The sequence below is a fragment of the Labeo rohita genome, chromosome 4 (genome assembly GCF_022985175.1).
Source record: "Labeo rohita strain BAU-BD-2019 chromosome 4, IGBB_LRoh.1.0, whole genome shotgun sequence".
NCBI lineage: Eukaryota > Metazoa > Chordata > Actinopteri > Cypriniformes > Cyprinidae > Labeo > Labeo rohita.
In genome coordinates, this window is record NC_066872.1 from 23105041 (window position 1) to 23122727 (window position 17687).

The 17687-nt window shown below is 36.5% G+C and overlaps 1 protein-coding gene across 2 annotated transcripts in view; it reads right to left on the bottom strand.

Annotated features, from left to right (window-relative positions):
* Positions 1-17687, bottom strand: part of tbc1d22a (TBC1 domain family, member 22a) — a 153815-nt gene that overhangs the window by 10386 nt on the left and 125742 nt on the right. For both annotated transcript variants that reach the window (XM_051107327.1, XM_051107328.1), the window contains exon 12: positions 12028-12123. In XM_051107327.1, the coding sequence (XP_050963284.1) occupies positions 12028-12123 (96 nt within the window). The remainder of the gene's footprint in view (positions 1-12027; positions 12124-17687) is intronic.

A 17687-nucleotide genomic window follows, 5' to 3' on the forward strand; every position in this document is an offset into this window, starting at 1 on the left:
TATGCATGTAAAATGGGAAGTTAATTGAAAAAGCGCTTGACATTTGCACTGCCGAGCAGAAGCAGCCAGAAAACACGGAAAGCAAATTCTTGAAACTCAACTGCAAAAACCAGAACTGTCTGACATCACAACCACTTGCTTATTAACATGTTATATTCAAACTTTATCTGTAAATGTGTTATATCTGGTATGAAGTGACTGATAAATGACATTGGTGCCTGTGTTTCATAATTAACAGGGGTCATCTATTATTTCTAAAGAAGCTAAGATTTACTTGCCTAAAGCATTTTTTTTCTTGGATACACGTGCAAAATGTGGGTCTGTAATAATATGACAATGGCAGACTTACACTTGCATTTTATACAGAGAATACGAATAACCTACTGTTGCTATGTGATTTCAGAAAATGCACGCTTTGACTGATACGTAAATTGTCAGTTTTGGTTACTGAAATGTTATCATGCTGGGTTATATGTAGAACTATGATATGCTTTTATTCGGTACAGAAAATATAGCTATTTTATTGTTATCAACCACGCACCCTCAATAATTTGTTATGACATCCATGTAATTATAAACATCATGCTAGTAATATAATGCTTTAATAAATACATGCTCAAAAAAGATTTTGAAAGGTAAGCCAATCATAAGAAACTATTTAAACCAAGGCAAAATCAACATTTCTTTTTAAGCCAAACTGTCGATAGACAAGTAATTTTTAAGTCATACAACACCTTTTATTTTAATTCTCAATCAAAAACCTGTATGTAACTGGCACTGTAGGTAACTATTACTGAAACTAACTGGCACAGCAAAAATATAGTTTTCTGTCACTCTAGCACTTGATGAAACGAAGAATCTCAGTGATGTAAACAATCAAGAACACGAGTTTAAAAGCTGTATTTGCTCAGAAGTTCGAGCGGTAAGCCAATCAGCCACATGCCCCTAAGAGCCCGCACAACAAATTAAGAGTTTGTCTGCTTGCAGTTATTCACACAGACAGCGAATCCATTTAGTTTCGGCTGTTTGAACCACCTGAGGTGGAACGAGACAAAACATTAGGAGCTGATAGTTGCTGCTTTTTAATTTAGCAGCATAATGAACGTAACAAGCGTGAACCACCCTGCTTCCCCTCTGAGTTCTTTGCCATTTCTTTTACTTTTATTTATTCAGTCATTTTCAGAAGACAAGAGGAAAGCGAGGATGAAATATTCTTTGCATTTGTTCCATTCGTAGAGGAGTTAGTGAATATATCCAGGGCAAATTAAGTTTAAGATGTGTTGCATACAGAATTAGTTTTTTCATTTTCGGAGGAATCCGTGCTTGTCCATGCCATATTCACAGACAATATATTAGCAGGGTTTTCCATATTAGAAATGGTTGCCAGGGTGTTGCGAAGTGGTTGTTAAAGAACAAAATAGAAATCTTTTGTAACAATATACACTACTGTTCAAAAGTTTAGGGCCAGTTTACTGGTAAATTAAAGACTTATTAATAAAGACTAAAGCAAGGCTTTACATAGGCTCACTGTAAATACATACCTCTAAATACATTTCTGCAAAACTGTAAAAACACTAGAGGCAATAAAACTCCAACTTTTATTCCTTTTCACACAAAGTATGATTTACACACAGTTTGGATTAATGAAGCCTAATTTTCACACAATTACTTGCAGAATATTATGGCTTCAAAACAATTTTAACATCCTGTGCGATTTAAAAACTGATACTTTTGAACGTTGAAATCACAAATACAGCTTAATATGCATGAGTTTTCTAATTCAGTAGGTTTGCTTGGTAGGTCATGCGATACGGCGTTGCACTTGAGTGATGAAGAGCTCCATTACGAGGCCCGTGAAATAACGGTTCGACAAAACCGCTCAAATCCGCATAAGCATGGCAGCATGGCTGCATCAACAAATGCATTTGTTAACTCTGTCAGTTAGGTTTAGGGTTGGGTTTTGTGTATGGGATATTTCCAACACGATAGAGTATTAACCTTTAGCGACAGGTAGCCTTTACCTGGATATTTGAAATCTGAACAGCCACAATACTTACTTCAAGCAGTGTAATAAAAAGGTGCCACGGTCAAGTATTTTATCCTTTAGAAAGCGATTTTTAAAGGGGGACCTCAAAACGTGACTGGGCTAGTTTTGAGTAGCAATTGGGCGGGGTTTGTTGCGAAAACCTGGCAACCCTAATTACAGTGTTGCAAAAATGTATATAGAGGCACGTATTTCCAATGAGCTAGGGTTGTATTTTTAACTTTAATTAAAGGGGTCCTATTATGCTCTTTTACAAAGTCTTGATTTCGTTTTGGGGGTGTACTAGAACATGCTTTCATGCTTGGTGGTTCGAAAAACACTTTATTTCTCACATAATTTACATTACAACAATACGTTTCTCCTGAGCCTGGCACAAAAGGCTTGATTAGTTCTGGGTTTGATGAATGCCCTCCTTCCAAAAAACAAAATGTGTTGTGATTGGTTAGCTGTCCCAGTGCTTTGTGATTGGTGAACAGCTTAGACGGTGTTTCAGTACTGCCACGCCCCTTACCAAAGCAGCCAGAAGTTCCGTGTACAACTGTTAGCACAAGCTAGATTAAAGCGATTCTTACATTTTAAATATGGATATTTGTCTTTCAAAAACACATACACATTAGCTACAGGATGCCTTTATTGACCTTGCATTGATGATAAATCATATTAGAATGATTTCTGAAGGATTATGTGACTGTAGTAATGACTGATAAAAAAAATTCTGCTTTGCCACCACAGGGAGAAAAAAAATATTTATATATATATAAAAGCCTCATTATTTTCTGTGGATATGAGTAAGTCGGGGTGGAAGCAGGGGAGAGACAACCAAAAACTACAGGGTGGCAAGTACACAGAACATACTGACCAAAGAGCTGGTTGCAATTTTAAATTAAGCGTAAATAAAGCACAGAAATAAGCAAAGGATCATACAGATATTGTCCATGTTCATGTCCAGCTAGCGCGCATCACAAGCTATTAATATGCACAACTAATGAAGCCAGTATGAAGGTGTTCATCATATAGAAGAAACAAGCCCATTTCATGGACAGCGTAATACATAGCCTCCTTTTAATTAAGCCTCACATTTGCGTATGGTGGACATAATAATTGCACATAACTCCATGTTTTCCACTTCATGTGTTGTAGAGATAGCAGCGGTCTGCCCTGGGGTCTTGCACTAAGGCTTCAGCGGGTACTTGTGCAGTCAACGCTCTTTCAAAGATAGCTGGCGTGCGCACACACATATTAAAGCGCTGCTTTGTGATTCAACTAGCTCCCGTTCTGCCGTAAACTCCATTTAAATCAACCCATTAAAACTCCAAAGTGGAAGATTGATTTCTCTGATTCCTCTTTTCCATCCAGGCATAAATGCGTTATCTGAGCTCACACCCGACTGCATCTCAGCGGTTAGAGAGGACTCTATGAATTGCCATGTTAAAGCTTTGAGACATGAGTGAGACTGCAAAACTTAATAGCAAGAGTGAGTTCAAGATGTGTGTTTATTTAGACTTGACTGCAATGAAGGTTATGACTGTCCGTGTCCTGAAAACAGGTATCACGGGAGAAAAGAGGTTAAGATAACTGATGTCAACAAACAAAGTGACGCTCCCACTGGAAGAAGAGTCGAGATGTGTTTCGAAACACTGTAAGCTGCCTACATAAAGAGCATTTTAGGGAATCAACCTATAAAAAAATATAAGGTTTAACTGCACATATCCTAACTGAGAAGACAAATGTAACTAGGGTTTGGAAAAGTTATGTACCCTGATTTTTGACTTTACTTACAATAAAGTTTGATAAATTAATTCCAATCAAGACTTTGACACAAAAAAAATATATATATAATTGTATTACATATACACACATTTCTCTTGCCTTGGATTGATATTTTGCTTGCATTCTGGTAAAAGGTATATTAGGGGGCAGTACAATTATCGAGCTAGGAGGAAAACAAAGATGCCTGTGTGATATAGTAATTCTCTTTTGATAAGGGACTGCTGAAATAGTTATTTAGGTTATTTACGAATAAAAAGAGTATATATTTTTGTATTCTACCAGGCATTTGAGACAACGGGGCTCCAAAAAGCGAAACGAAATCCCATCGATAAAGAGAGTAAATTGGTAATCACAGACAAAAGAGGGAAGAGGTTCTCGGGCCGTTAGCTGCACCAAAGGCTTTCTCATTACGTGATAAACAAACCCCTAATGAGAGCTCATTTGCTGCATATTGCCCTCACTAAATGGCATCAGGGGTTGACATTTGGCTGTCTGTAACCTGCCGTGCTACTCTGCAGGGAAGGCGAGGGCAGCTCATAGCCAATGTTCAACTGCACATGGCCTTGTGCCTCTTTCATTCAGATCTTTACCTGCCTCGATGTGATTTTAAGCATGAAAAAACCAAAGTCATTAGTATCGGCAGTACGATGCAGTGAATACGAGGAGCTTAGAGCACAGATATCAGCAGCCATTATGCCTCCACGCTCACTTACCCAAGCATTAGAGCTTCTCTTCAAAACACACCAGTGTCCAATTTATTTTCTTTCATTGTTTTTTTTTTTCGCTTCAAAAGAATCGTTGAGTGCAGAGTCTTAACTGAAGCTTTTAATTCTCAAGTGTGGAAATGATGCAGTAGACACTGATACTTATGAAGGACATAATAAACTACTGAGTACAAACCAAGGCGTGAAGGTTTAAGCTAGTTAGCACGGTCCATTTAGCCAATGCTGGCAGATGCTGTAACAACAGTATTATGGGGGCAAAAATTTGCTTTCTCCATTGTGTATTTTGATAAACTGCATTTTTGTAAGCAATATACTTGAAATATATCACTGATTTAAAGTAGATCAGGCTGTTATTCTCAGCAGGGCGTCATTCTCAGCTTTTTTAGTCATTCTAGGGCTCTCAGTAAGTTAAGGTGTCATTCTCAGTTTTAAAGGGTTAGTTCACCCAAAAATGAAAATTCCATCATTAATTACTCACCCATGTCGTTCCAAACCTGTAAGACCTTTGTTCATCTGCGCAACACAAATTAAGATATTTTTGATGAAATTCGAGAGCTTTCTGACCCTGCATAAATAGCAATGGAACTACCATGTTTAAGTATTCTCGCAGCTTCATAACATCAGGGTTTCTGCAGGTTTTAGGAGGGTGAATTTAAGACTTTAAGACCTTTTTAAGACCAACTAAAGAAAATGTATGAAAACTGTGCGCCGTGCGCATTTTACTTTCACTTTTAAATTAGTGGTATTAATGTAACGTAACAAACTTTTATTAACAAAACAAATAATAATACACCATGTTATAAGCCTAATATAAAATAATAACTTACACAGTTTAAATAAGTATACAAAACTAAAAATCAGTAAACACTATGTAACCAAATAAATAAGAAACATAGAATATTTATTGGCAAAATGAATAAGTAAGCTTGGGAGCGTTGCATACACCTTAATGTAATATAAAATAAAAAATAACTTACAGTTTAAATAAAACACTGTGGAACCAAATAAATATGAAACTTCCACTATCACCTTATATAAATGGCAGAAGTCAACAGGCTTTGTCAAAATCCAAAATATTTTTAAAACAGGCGCTTTTGCATTTCGTTTTGAAACTCTTCTGCCACCGTCTTGTCTTTCTCATCTCTCTCTTTTTGTCAGTCAGCTCAGCTCACTCGCTTCACGTGATAAATGAAATGTGATTCAGTTTTGTATTGTCTGTTCTCTAACTGAACTAAATGATTTGTATTACTATTAAAAAAAATCAAAACGTCAAGTTCTTCTTCGGGTGACTGACAGACGAAGCAGCACATACCGCCATCTACCACAGACTGTTCACTGAATATTGAGTGACCTAAGCCATGTAGCACAGAAATAACATTTTCGCTTCACTTGAATAAACAATCCCTCACGAAAATTAATGCCATGATCATATGAATTTAAGACTTGCTGCTCTGATTTAAGACCTTTTCAAGGGCTTAATTCACGGAAAAGCAATTTAAGACTTTTTTAAGACACGCGGAAACCCTGAACATTACGGTTGAACCACTAATTTCACATGGACTATTTTAACAATCCTACTACCTTTCTGGGCCTGGAAACGTATGGTTTTGGAATAACATGAGGGTGAGTAATTAATGACAAATTTTTATTTTTGGGTGAACCAACCCTTTAAGTCTGCTTAGGTAAACCTGTATTTTCTACTTAGTTCTGTGAGGCATTTCATCTGCACGATTTTGTGAAGGAGAAATTATATACCACAAAATAAGCCAGTTTTTAACTGCAAGAAATATGCTAGAAAGTTGAACATGCAAATTGCCAAGAGAAATTATAATGACAACCTGACAATTGCTTTTTCATGTCCACTTTGCCAAAAAAGCAAATGTTGAGTGCACCAAATACCACAAAAATTGTTCAGCTCTAATATATTTTCTGTACCATTTCTCATTAAGAACGGTTTTCTTTTCCCAACCCTACCTACAGGTAAGATGACTATATATCATTATGCACATTATAAGGAGTGCAGGGAGGGTAAAAGCGGGTCAGATTGGTTCATACAGCAGGTTTCCATGAGGGCGCTGTGGTATAGTCTTTTTAACCTTTACTCTGTCCCAGTAAAGATTTCCCCCCTGCCTCAATACTCATTAATTGCCCTCCTGCCAAGAATAGAAGCCATTACGAATGCCCTGAAATACCAGGGGGTCAGACAAAAGTCACAGTGAAACACAAGAAATACCTACTCCTCTGACACGTTAATAAACCCGCATGGATATCTACATCATTTAGACTGTTATGTTGAAAAGGGGAAGTTCAAGCAAAAATGTCAAATTCTGGTTATTTTCTTACTTCTATCCAATTTTAAACTTGTGAGACTAACTGACTGACTTCTGGATACAAAAGGAGAATATCCAGGAAGTTACTCTTCATACAATGAAAGCGAGTTCCTAAAATGATCTGATCTTACCCATCAGGATCTGTCTCACCAGGTTTGAAATCAATGACAGTTGAAGTTTAACATGATGCAAAGTGTCTGATATTTGACTGTATGAGAGCACAAAAACATTTCACTAAGGCGAAGAGGAAGATTTCAAATAATGATAAATTGTACAATTGTATAACTTCAGGAGACGATGAATATTCATATGGGACTAACATTTATGGTGCATTTTTAAGATTGGTCATCCTTGGAAGACTATAAATCACAGTACACATCTCCTTTTGTGATTTTTGGGCAAACAATTGCTCTATTTAATGACCGCAACAACTGATTATGCAATGTTTTTAATTACAGATTTATACAATTTCTGATTTTGTTTTCTTTTTTTCATTTTCAAGAGCCATTAACTGTTGTGCTCATTAAGAAAGCCTTAGTTAGCAACCAACACTCAATCTCTCGGAAAACAATTCCATACAGTCTCCCTGTGTGCAAGACGTACTTGAAAAAAATCACTAAAAAATTCAAGCCCATCAATCCATCTCTCTTTTCATTCCCCTGAAAAACTGCATGTGTACAACTCTTGAGAAAATATGGCACTTTAAGTATTTCTTGGAAGCCTGTCCTAATGAGAACAAATTTCAAAATAAAAATGCCTTTCTAAAAATGTTTTAGAAAGATATATGTAGGGCTAAATGGAGTGAAAGAAAGAAAGAGTTCTGCCAGAGGCCATCTTTAAGACACATACTGCAATCCCACTGCTATGAAAGGCCAGTGTCCCAAAAGACAAGACTAATTTTCACAGTTTGATATGCTGGGATAGAACCATAACTCACTGAATGGAGCCTTATTTAATTCTTCACGTCAGGTCTTTCCTTCAATCTCAATCTCAATCTCTCCTGCTGAATCAAAATCATCTTCATAAGAAGAATCAAATTTATAGATATTTTAAAACTTAACCTACTGTGGAAAATCACTTGTTTTTAGAGATTTTTCCATTGTATTGATTCTATGACAATGTGAACAAGCCTAACTAAAACTCTGGCTTAATTAACATTGACCAACATTTGTTTATCCGACTAATGGAAGACAGGAAGAGTGTTCAGGAAACCCGGATTATTTTTGCTATACTGTTTGGTGATGCTATTGTTACAAAAATGCACACCTCAACTTCAAATACAGTGATAGGCCACTTTATCTTCATTTTTAAAACAAATTACTTGACTTTGCAAACTATCCATTCAATATACTATGAAAGGTTAGGATTAGTGAACCCCCAAATTGTGTATTGCATTACTATTTGTAACCTAATGAGCTGTCTACCTAAAAACATTGAGGCACCGAGGCATCATACGGTATGCATCCATCGCAGAGTAGGCAATTCCTAGAATGCACAGCAACATGGACCCTGATATTCCCCAAGACTGAGAATTTTGACAAAATTCTGTTTGTATAATTGACTGTACTGTCATTAGCTTAGCAACATGTTAACATCATGAAAACAAAAGAAGAGTTGAATCATCTGTATGCCTAATGTGAGGAGCGCATGGGGTGTTGCTACCTATGTAGAGCCTTCTGAATCAGATTCTTCATTTCCTTAGAATGAATCTGCCTAGGTAGACAGAAAGGCAACTCACTATGTTCCGGAAAACAGCTAGCCAATTATTTTAAGAGCAGCCTTCCCTGCTTCTTTCCTTCAAAAAAGGCAAGAAGCAGCAATGAATTGTAGTGGGAACTGTTTGTCTCGGGCAGCTTGACCTGAACAGATTGCACTGGAGGAGGTGAAATCATAGGTTAGGGCACAGCAAAGTCAACTTCTTCGCCACAGATCTCCCAAAACACCACTATACCTCTAACTGGTCTATGTCAGGACAGTCTTGCAGGGCACAATAGGGTATCGCTTCTCAACGGTCATGTATGTGAAAACAAACCAGCGAAAAAGGAAAAGAATATACGGTGAAACAAAAGGATAAGGAGACAGAATAGAAAAAATAATCTCTCTGCTGACACATGGCACAGGCGGGTAAAGACGGAGGCCCGGGGCTGTTGTCTGAATGCCAAACAGCAGCCGTGTGCTGCAGAGCTGGTGCAGGGGATAATTCTGAATCACTGGGCACTGTAAACACAATAAATCAACCGCCCCACAACACACTGCTGATACACACCACTGACTCGCTGCATATTCAACAACACACACACACACACACACACACACACACATACAAACTGAGTGGTCTATTCACTCCACAGAGATGCAAGTTTAAAGAGAAGGCAAAGATTTAGAAAGAAAAAAGTAGTATTCGGATTCACTCGGATTTCTGCATTTTGAATGATTTTCAAACCTGTAAAATTACGTAATTCTGATTCAAACTGAATATTTGATAGGCCAAGTCAAAAGAAGGACGTGACTTGATTATTAGGAACTCATAAGGACTGAATGGTGGACAGTGGGTATTCAACACCGGAATGAAAGTTCGCATTTGTAAACTTTGAAAAAAAAAAGAAATACCTCAAAAGAGAATTTATTTACTGATCTGTTTCTGATGTTCACTTGTGGTCAGTGACTCAGTGATTCAATCATAGTGTTTTTTTAATTCTTTGTGTTCCACATAGGGAAAAAAAAAAAAAAAAAAAAAAGATTATATGCATTTAGAATGACATAAGTGTGAGTAAAGTATAATTTTTGGGTGAGTAATGCTAACCTGTAAATGACTTTCAGAGACAGTTATTACATGTTTATTACAAAGACACATTTTTTGTAATTTATGATTTTCCTGGTAAAACTATAAAATAAGACAATGCATATTAAAACATTTGGTTTATATGTGGTATATGCTATATAACAAATCTCAAATGATTGATTGTTATATTGTTGAACAGTGTAAACTATATTATCACCCAGAGATATATATATATATATATATATATATATATATAAAGTTGGATATAGTGCATCCTATTTCACCTGCATATATACAGTATACTCCCGTAAAGCAATATATAATATAGCTGCAAGCAGCGATTAGCGGGGTTCAAGCGCTTTAAGGCATTTAAGCACATATGAAAAAAATACATTATTTAGCAAGCTTGTAAGCACCTAAATCAATGATTTAAAAAGTATTTTTGGTAAATCCAGGTTATGACTGTTATAGTGCCAGCCGATTCCCTAAAAACAGCACGCTTGTTTAGAATCACCTGTTGCTCAGCAGGTTTCGTGAAGTTTTGAGTTTTTCTTTAGGCTTTATAGGATTTTGGGCAAATTCGGACAGGCCCCTTTTCTGAACGACCCAGTTATAGCTTCCCAATGGGTAAATTTTAACTTTTTTTGATAATTATTGGCCTAGAGAGTACAGAGAATTGTACTGCAATGTTTTTTTTCCAGATTTAGTAAAAAATCTAGGACTACTTTGCAAAAGTATTTTTTTTTTTAACATCTTCTCAATCATTTTAACAAATGATTTGACTGAGCGGTGGTTTTTGAGGCAAAGTTCATCCGAAATGAAGAGTTCTATCGTATGACACAAATACTGTGTGTGAAAAACTATGTGACATACAATTGTTTGTGCCCTTGAAAAATGTGATATCCCCAGTAGCTGATTTCTTTGAAATTTCTCTCAGACCTTCGGGGCTGTGAGTCAAACAGGCCCACCAAGTTTCATTCTGATCACCCTCTGTTAACCTTGTCTAACAGGTGCTCAAAATTCATTGGCCTATGCCAGCCATGTTTTTTGAGATACGCAAATATCTTTGTAGATACTTATGGCACTTCGGACCAAGACTGTGCAAACTGATTTTCATGTTGATAGGACGAATGGTTGTATTTTAATGTTTTTTTCCCCCTTATAGTGCCACCAAGTAGCCATTTTTTTTCTGTGACCTCAAATTGTGCTCTTACACAAGTGTTCTGCGTTTGGCGAAGATACCTCATTCCGTTCAGGAGTTATAGGCATTTTACTAAAAGTGGCCCTGCCCCTTTATGGATGTTTTGGCGTTCCTTTGTGACGGTGAGTCAAAAGAGAATCTTTCTGCACTGGTTTGGATCCGATCAAGTGAAAAACCTAGAAATAATTCACAAAAGTAAGTTTTTCAAAAAATGTGAAACACCAACAAATTTTGCCAGGCTCACGATCGATTCTGAGGCGTGCGTTTTGTCTGGCGTGAGCTAAGAATTCCAACGACATAAGACACTTGAGCTGGCGACTGACGGTTTAAGGGTTATAAGTGATGTCGTACTTTTGTTTGCTGTAGTGCCCCCGTCAGGCCAATTGGGCCATTGTAGGCAGTGTAAGTACTAGCATCCCTAAAGTTTCAAGTCTCTACTAATTACGGTTTGGTCTCACGTTGATCCGTGACTATTCTAACAATTACAATAGGGTTTCAGTGTTACGCGCTTGAACCCCTAAATATATATAGCAAATCATCTGCATAAGCGCTCATATCATTTATACAGTATAGCTCTGTATATAAAATTGAATAAATTTTACATGAAACTTTATCTGTATACATACAGTATTCTCATTTAGGGTGAAATATACTACATAGCAAATCTCAACTGCTTGATTGCTTGTATAATTGCAAAATATAACAATATTATCGCCCAGCTCTAATCTGATAAATCTGAGTAGAAGGCAAGAAGATATTTTAAATATTATCATGACTTTCATGGAGAGAGGAAAAAAAAAACTGGCACTTGATTAATTGATTGACAGGATGAGAAAAAGAGTGACACAAGAATTCAGTAATAGACATGGGACTTTTGGTTATATAAGCAAACTCATATTGTACGTCTGGTGACACATCTGCCCTCTCCAAGCCTCCATGCCTAAACCCTTTACCTCTCAATCGCATGGAACGAGTGAGTGTGAGAGGGGACAGGAAATAGAAGAGTCTCAAAGGGACGGTGCAATGTCACCTTACAGCAGCTGCTGTTGTCATCACACTAATGCAGGCGCACTGACCCCACGACCCCGCAAGTTAATGAGGGAGGAGGGGGCTCATGCAAGGACGAAACACTGCGGCTCAGGGACCGCACAAAATGACACAAAACACCATCTTACCTGGAAATCTTTCTCCTCTAGTATCTCTTTCCTCCATCGCACCAGGAAGGCAGCACACACGTACAAATGGAAATGAGAGAATCCTTCGGGCTCTGCCTGTGAACATAAAGATGAGAGAAAGAATGAAGTCTCCGATTAAAGGGGTCATATTGATTTGCATTTTGACATTTGCATTGTGACCTCACAATCATGAGCTCATTAACATATGACCACCCACATTTGCCTACCAGCTTGGTTTAATACAAATAAAATGCTAAATAAATTAATTAAAAAAATACTAAATACATTAATATGATACTAATAAGGTAACTCAAGGTTTCCCAAAGTGGGGTTCTTAGAAGAACTGCTAAGGATTCATAAGTTGATGAAAAGTTTTTCTGCTTTACTTTGTAATTTTTGGTGTATCAAGTTAAGTTACATCAAATACACTCAAACTTGTATTAGTATATTTGCCGTTCAATTAACTGTTACATGCTTTTGCAGTGTCTTTTTCCTGTCTGTTTAACTGTACAGCGATTGAAAATAGCCAGTTCACAATTTATACATATGAATTGTGTACATTTACAAAATATTATATAAAAAAACTAAATTGATAGGGTCAGAAAGCTTTCGGATTTCATTGAAAATATTTTAATTTGTGTTCAGGTTTGGATACGAAATGAGGTTGAGTAATTAATGACAGAATTTTCTTTTTTTTGGTGAACTATCCCTTTAAGGTACAGTGGCAAACACAAAAAATGGTCTTGAAAAACTAAACGAATGAACCTTGCAAGAACCCTTGGCTAGTATTAAAAGCAGACTTCAGATGAAACAGATGAAGTGCTACATAATTGTGCAATATGATCTCCTTAGGAAAAAAGAAGGAAACCAGTGTATCTGAGTTTATACTAGATTTTTTATTATTAAGAGATCAAAGAAAAAAAATCCTCTATTTAGTTTGACCTTTCACGTTTCTCATTTTTATTTTTCTCACCACTTATCCCATCTCCTCATTTAGGCTTCTTGACACATTTTCTGATGGTGCTGAAATAAAACAATGAAATTAAAGGGCAGGCTAAAACAAGATGAGCCTTTACGTGAAGGCCTAGCGGGTATAATAATAGCAACCCTTTAACAAGGCCTTGTGTCTGCTGAATGGGACACAAAGTGGTGTAAGTAATCCTTCTGAAACACCTTGTATTATGATAACCCTTCTGAACCAACCCATTCTTCATCTGAAAACGAACATACTGTCATAGAAATAAGCTGCAGTCAAAGCAAGGAGTGTCAATTAAGTCATACACTCTCAGATAAAAGGTACAGTTCTGTCGCTGGGGCGGTACCCTAAGGTACAAAAGTGAAAAGGTACATTTTGGTATCTTACCTACCCCTAAACAGCACATATTAGTACCTTAAAGGTACATTTTAGTACTTTAAAAGTACATATTTGTACCTTTTCACTTTCACCTTAGGGTATCGCCCCAACGACAGAACTGTACCTTTTTTTCTGACACCGTATGTCCACACTTGAAAGCAAAAGTGATGCAACACAATCACAGACAAAGACAACATATGCGTATTGGACTAATGAGACTTCACTGGTGCCAAATAAGCCAAAACAGCCACTTTATCACATCATATCTGTACTGCAAAAATTATCATAATTTTAACAATAAAAACGTTAGTTTGAAGCAAGTTTAAGTTTATTTAAAGATACTACGGCCCGGTTTCACAGACAGGGATTAGACTAAACCAGGATTAGGCCATAGTTTAATTAGTACAAGTAATTTTTGTAAATGTGCCTTTGAGGAAAAAAAAACCATGATGTGCATCTGGTGTGCATCTTGAGACAAAAGAAAGGCACTGATATTTTTTAAGATGAGTCAGTGCAAGTTTTTTTCAGTTTAAGCAGCTCAGACTTACATTTTAGTCTAAGACTATGCTTAAGCTTTGTCTGTGAAACCAGGGGTGAATGTCGTATTTGAAGCTACTTGTCCTATCTCAGACCTATCGTTCACTTGACATATCAGTAAGACAACGTCTTCCTTTACACGGGAGGTTCATGCCGCTAGCCAAAAGTCTGGCTAAGAGATGCCACCTGAGGAGCCCACGTGGCGTAACGGGCTCCAGCTGGAGGTGCACTGAGCTTTACACGCAGAGGAGGGAAGATTATCTGCAATGCCAGACACGGACAGGAGGGTCCTAATGAAAATCAATGGACGCGTTTCTTCCAGCAATAAACAGGAAGGACAGGTCTCCTCTTCAAGGGTAAATGCGGGCAATGGAAATCTTCCCAACTGTACCGTGTGTTAAAGCACTCACACACAAACAGCACGGTATACGGCAAAGGTGGCAGGAAGTGGTTTCGAGACTGCGCACGTTACATCCAGTCCAATTACCCCGCAGTCATTCTCAGTCACCTCCTCGTCAAAGTGACCACACAAGCGTGAAATGCACTTAATTAGACACTCAATAGACAAGGCCGGGCTGCAAGGGCATCTGCATATGTTCAGCTGTGCGGGGATGAACTTCTGCCTCTATAATGCAGAGCTCTGGTTTTCTTCCACGTATTTATAACAGGAAGTGTTGTCGGAATCACTGCTAATGACATGCACCACTAATTTTATTTTGTTAAAAGACTTAATCCCTGGAAACAGTTGTTTACATAAATAAACAAACAGGTGGGCTGTTGATAAGACGCCTTTTTCTCATTTTCTTTTGAGCATTCTAACACATTTTTAATTCACCCAAACATTTTATATTCTGTTATTATTTACTAATTCTCATGTTGTTTAAAACCTAAATGACTTTCATTTTTCCATGAGTCATCACAATTGATGCTGAACAACGTCCAAGTTGCACTTTTCTGAGAAATAAACAAACCGATACGCTAACAGATGAAAAAGTAACCAGGGGTTGTAAATGCACAGTATAATTTGTCCATATTATACTAAGGTCTTTGATGTTTGTGTTAGGAACAGAATTACATTTAAACTGTCATTACCTTCCCTAAACAGATGTCATATTATTTATATAAAAATATAGTTACATTTTACAATAAGGTTCCATTAGTTAACATTAGTTAATGTATTAACCAACATGAACAAACAATACATTTATTACAGTATTTATTATCCTTTGTTAATGTTAGCTATTGAAAATACAGTCGTTCATTGTTATTTCATGTTAATTCACAGTGCATAACTAACTATTAACTATTAACTATTAACTAACTAATGCTTACAAACAAATTTAGTTTTTAATAATGCATTAGTAAATGCTGAAATTAACATTAACTAAGATTAATAAATGCTGTAGAAGTACTGCTCATTCTTAGTTCATGTTAACTAAACTAATGTTAACTAATGAAACTTACTGTAAGTGTTACAAAAATTATTTAATAATATTTTGAGGTTTCATTTTATATATATATATATATATATATATATTTTTTTTTTTTTCTTCTTTTTGTTTGTTTGTTTGTTTTTAATTTTTAAGTTTTTTAAGTTTAAAGAAGAAAGTCCACTTCCAAAACAAAGATTTACATATAATGTACTCACCCCCTTGTCATCCAAGATGTCCATGTCTTTCTTTCTTCAGTTGTAAAGAAATTATGTTTTTTGAGGAAAACATTTCTGCATTTTTCTCCATATAATGAAGTGGTATGGTGCCCCGATGTTGAACTTCCAAAATGCAGTTTAAATGCGGCTTCAAACGATCCCAAATGCGGTTGTAAACAATCCCAGCCGAGAAAGAAGGCTCTTATCTAGCGAAACGATTGGTTATTTTCATTAAAATAATACAATTTAAATACTTTTTAATGTCAAACGCTCGTCTTGCCTTTCTCTCCCCCGAACTCTGTGCATTCTGACTCAAGACAGTTAGGGTATGTCGGTATTTTCTCCCTTAACTTCAAAAATCATTTGAAAATCATCCGACATCACTGCAGAAGTTCCGACCTAGTTTTTGCAAAGTGAACTTGCAAAGAAGATCAAACACCCTTAACAAAAAAGGTAAAACAGCGATATAGGACGATTTCGAAGTTGAGGGAGAACATGAGACGGGAGTTTTTGACATACACTAACCGTCATGAACCAGAACAAAAACAGTCCAGACAAGTAAGACAAGACAAGCATTTGGCATTAAAACGCATATAAATTGTATTATTTTTTTTTAAATAACTGATCGTTTTGCTAGATAAGACCCTTCTTTCTCTGCTGGGATCATTTATAACTGCATTTGGGATTGTTTGAAGCTGCAGTTAAACTGCATTTTGGAAGTTCTAAATCGGGGCACCATATCAGTCCATTATATAAAGAAAAATGCTGAAATGTTTTCCTCAAAAAACATAATTTCTTTACGACTGAAGAAAGAACTACATGAACATCTTGGATGACAAGAGTAAATTATTTGTTGTTTTAATTGTTGTTGTGGAAGTGGACTTTTCCTTTAAAGTTTTTATCTACTATATATATTATTTCAGTTTATTCTCAATTAGCTTCAGTTATTTGCAGTTAACAACACTGCTCAAATATAATTTGTCCTTTTACAAATTCAAACTTGGTTGCATTGGTAAAAAAACATCACTGTTTGGTGTCACTGATGTCACATTTGGAATTGCGTGTTTTGACATGCCAAATATGAATTACATGCATGTTCAAATGAGATTTGAGAGCTGCAGCGGAGTGGAAGGTCTGTTCCTCACGCAAAGCTATTTTATAGTCCTTTTTGGAGTTTGACAGTCCCTTGTAACCATCCGTGTTCGTTGTATTAAAAAAGAGCAGCCTGGATGCATCTCTCCTATGTGTTCCACAGAGGGTTTAGAGTGACATGAGGGTGAAAGTGATGACAGCGATTACATAACATTTTCGGGTGAACTATTCCTTTATGATGCAAAATGCAATTTGTGCTTAAGCAGAGGGTACTACCTATGTCTAAATATAATCATTGTCATATAAACAAAAGCTGCTATGGGTTTTGAGAAGGTATATGTGTTATTAGTGTGTTTTTTCAAAGCCTGTGGTCTAGTTTTATGTGGGAGTGAAGGCTGGGTTCACCTTTAGATGGGCTGTAGTTTCTCTTCATTGATCATTTTAATTATTTTGTCTGTCTCTCCCTCGGGGGGCGAACGGTTGATGATGGGCCTTAATTAATGGGGCCAGTGGGGGAACAGACACAGTGGTCCATTCTGGAACGTTCTGACGCAAGACCTGGTGACACACTTCAGGTGGGATAAGTTTGAAACGAGGACAAACTCAACACATGTAGTCCATGATTACCTGTTCCAAGAATTTTTACGCCTGTGCACCACAGTTACAGCTGAGAAATTATAATAACCATTACACTTCACATATTATGCAATGTGAGTGGTGCTTGCCTGTGCAAAAGTTACTGCTATTATACTATACATTTGGCTTTTGACAAAAATATCTTTAAAAATTTAGTGAATAATCACCATGTCATATTGTGTGCTAGATAAGAATAAGACCACAAATGTGATTAGTCAAATCTAACCTAAAAAACAGATTGTGAGATTAAAGTCATAATATTTAGAGAAAAGTCGAATGATGAGAATAAAGTCAAAATTACGAGAATAAAGTCTAAGTGTTTAGAGAATAAAGTCAAAATATTTTGAGAATAAAGTTAAAATTACAAGAATTAATTTGTAGCAATTACGAATT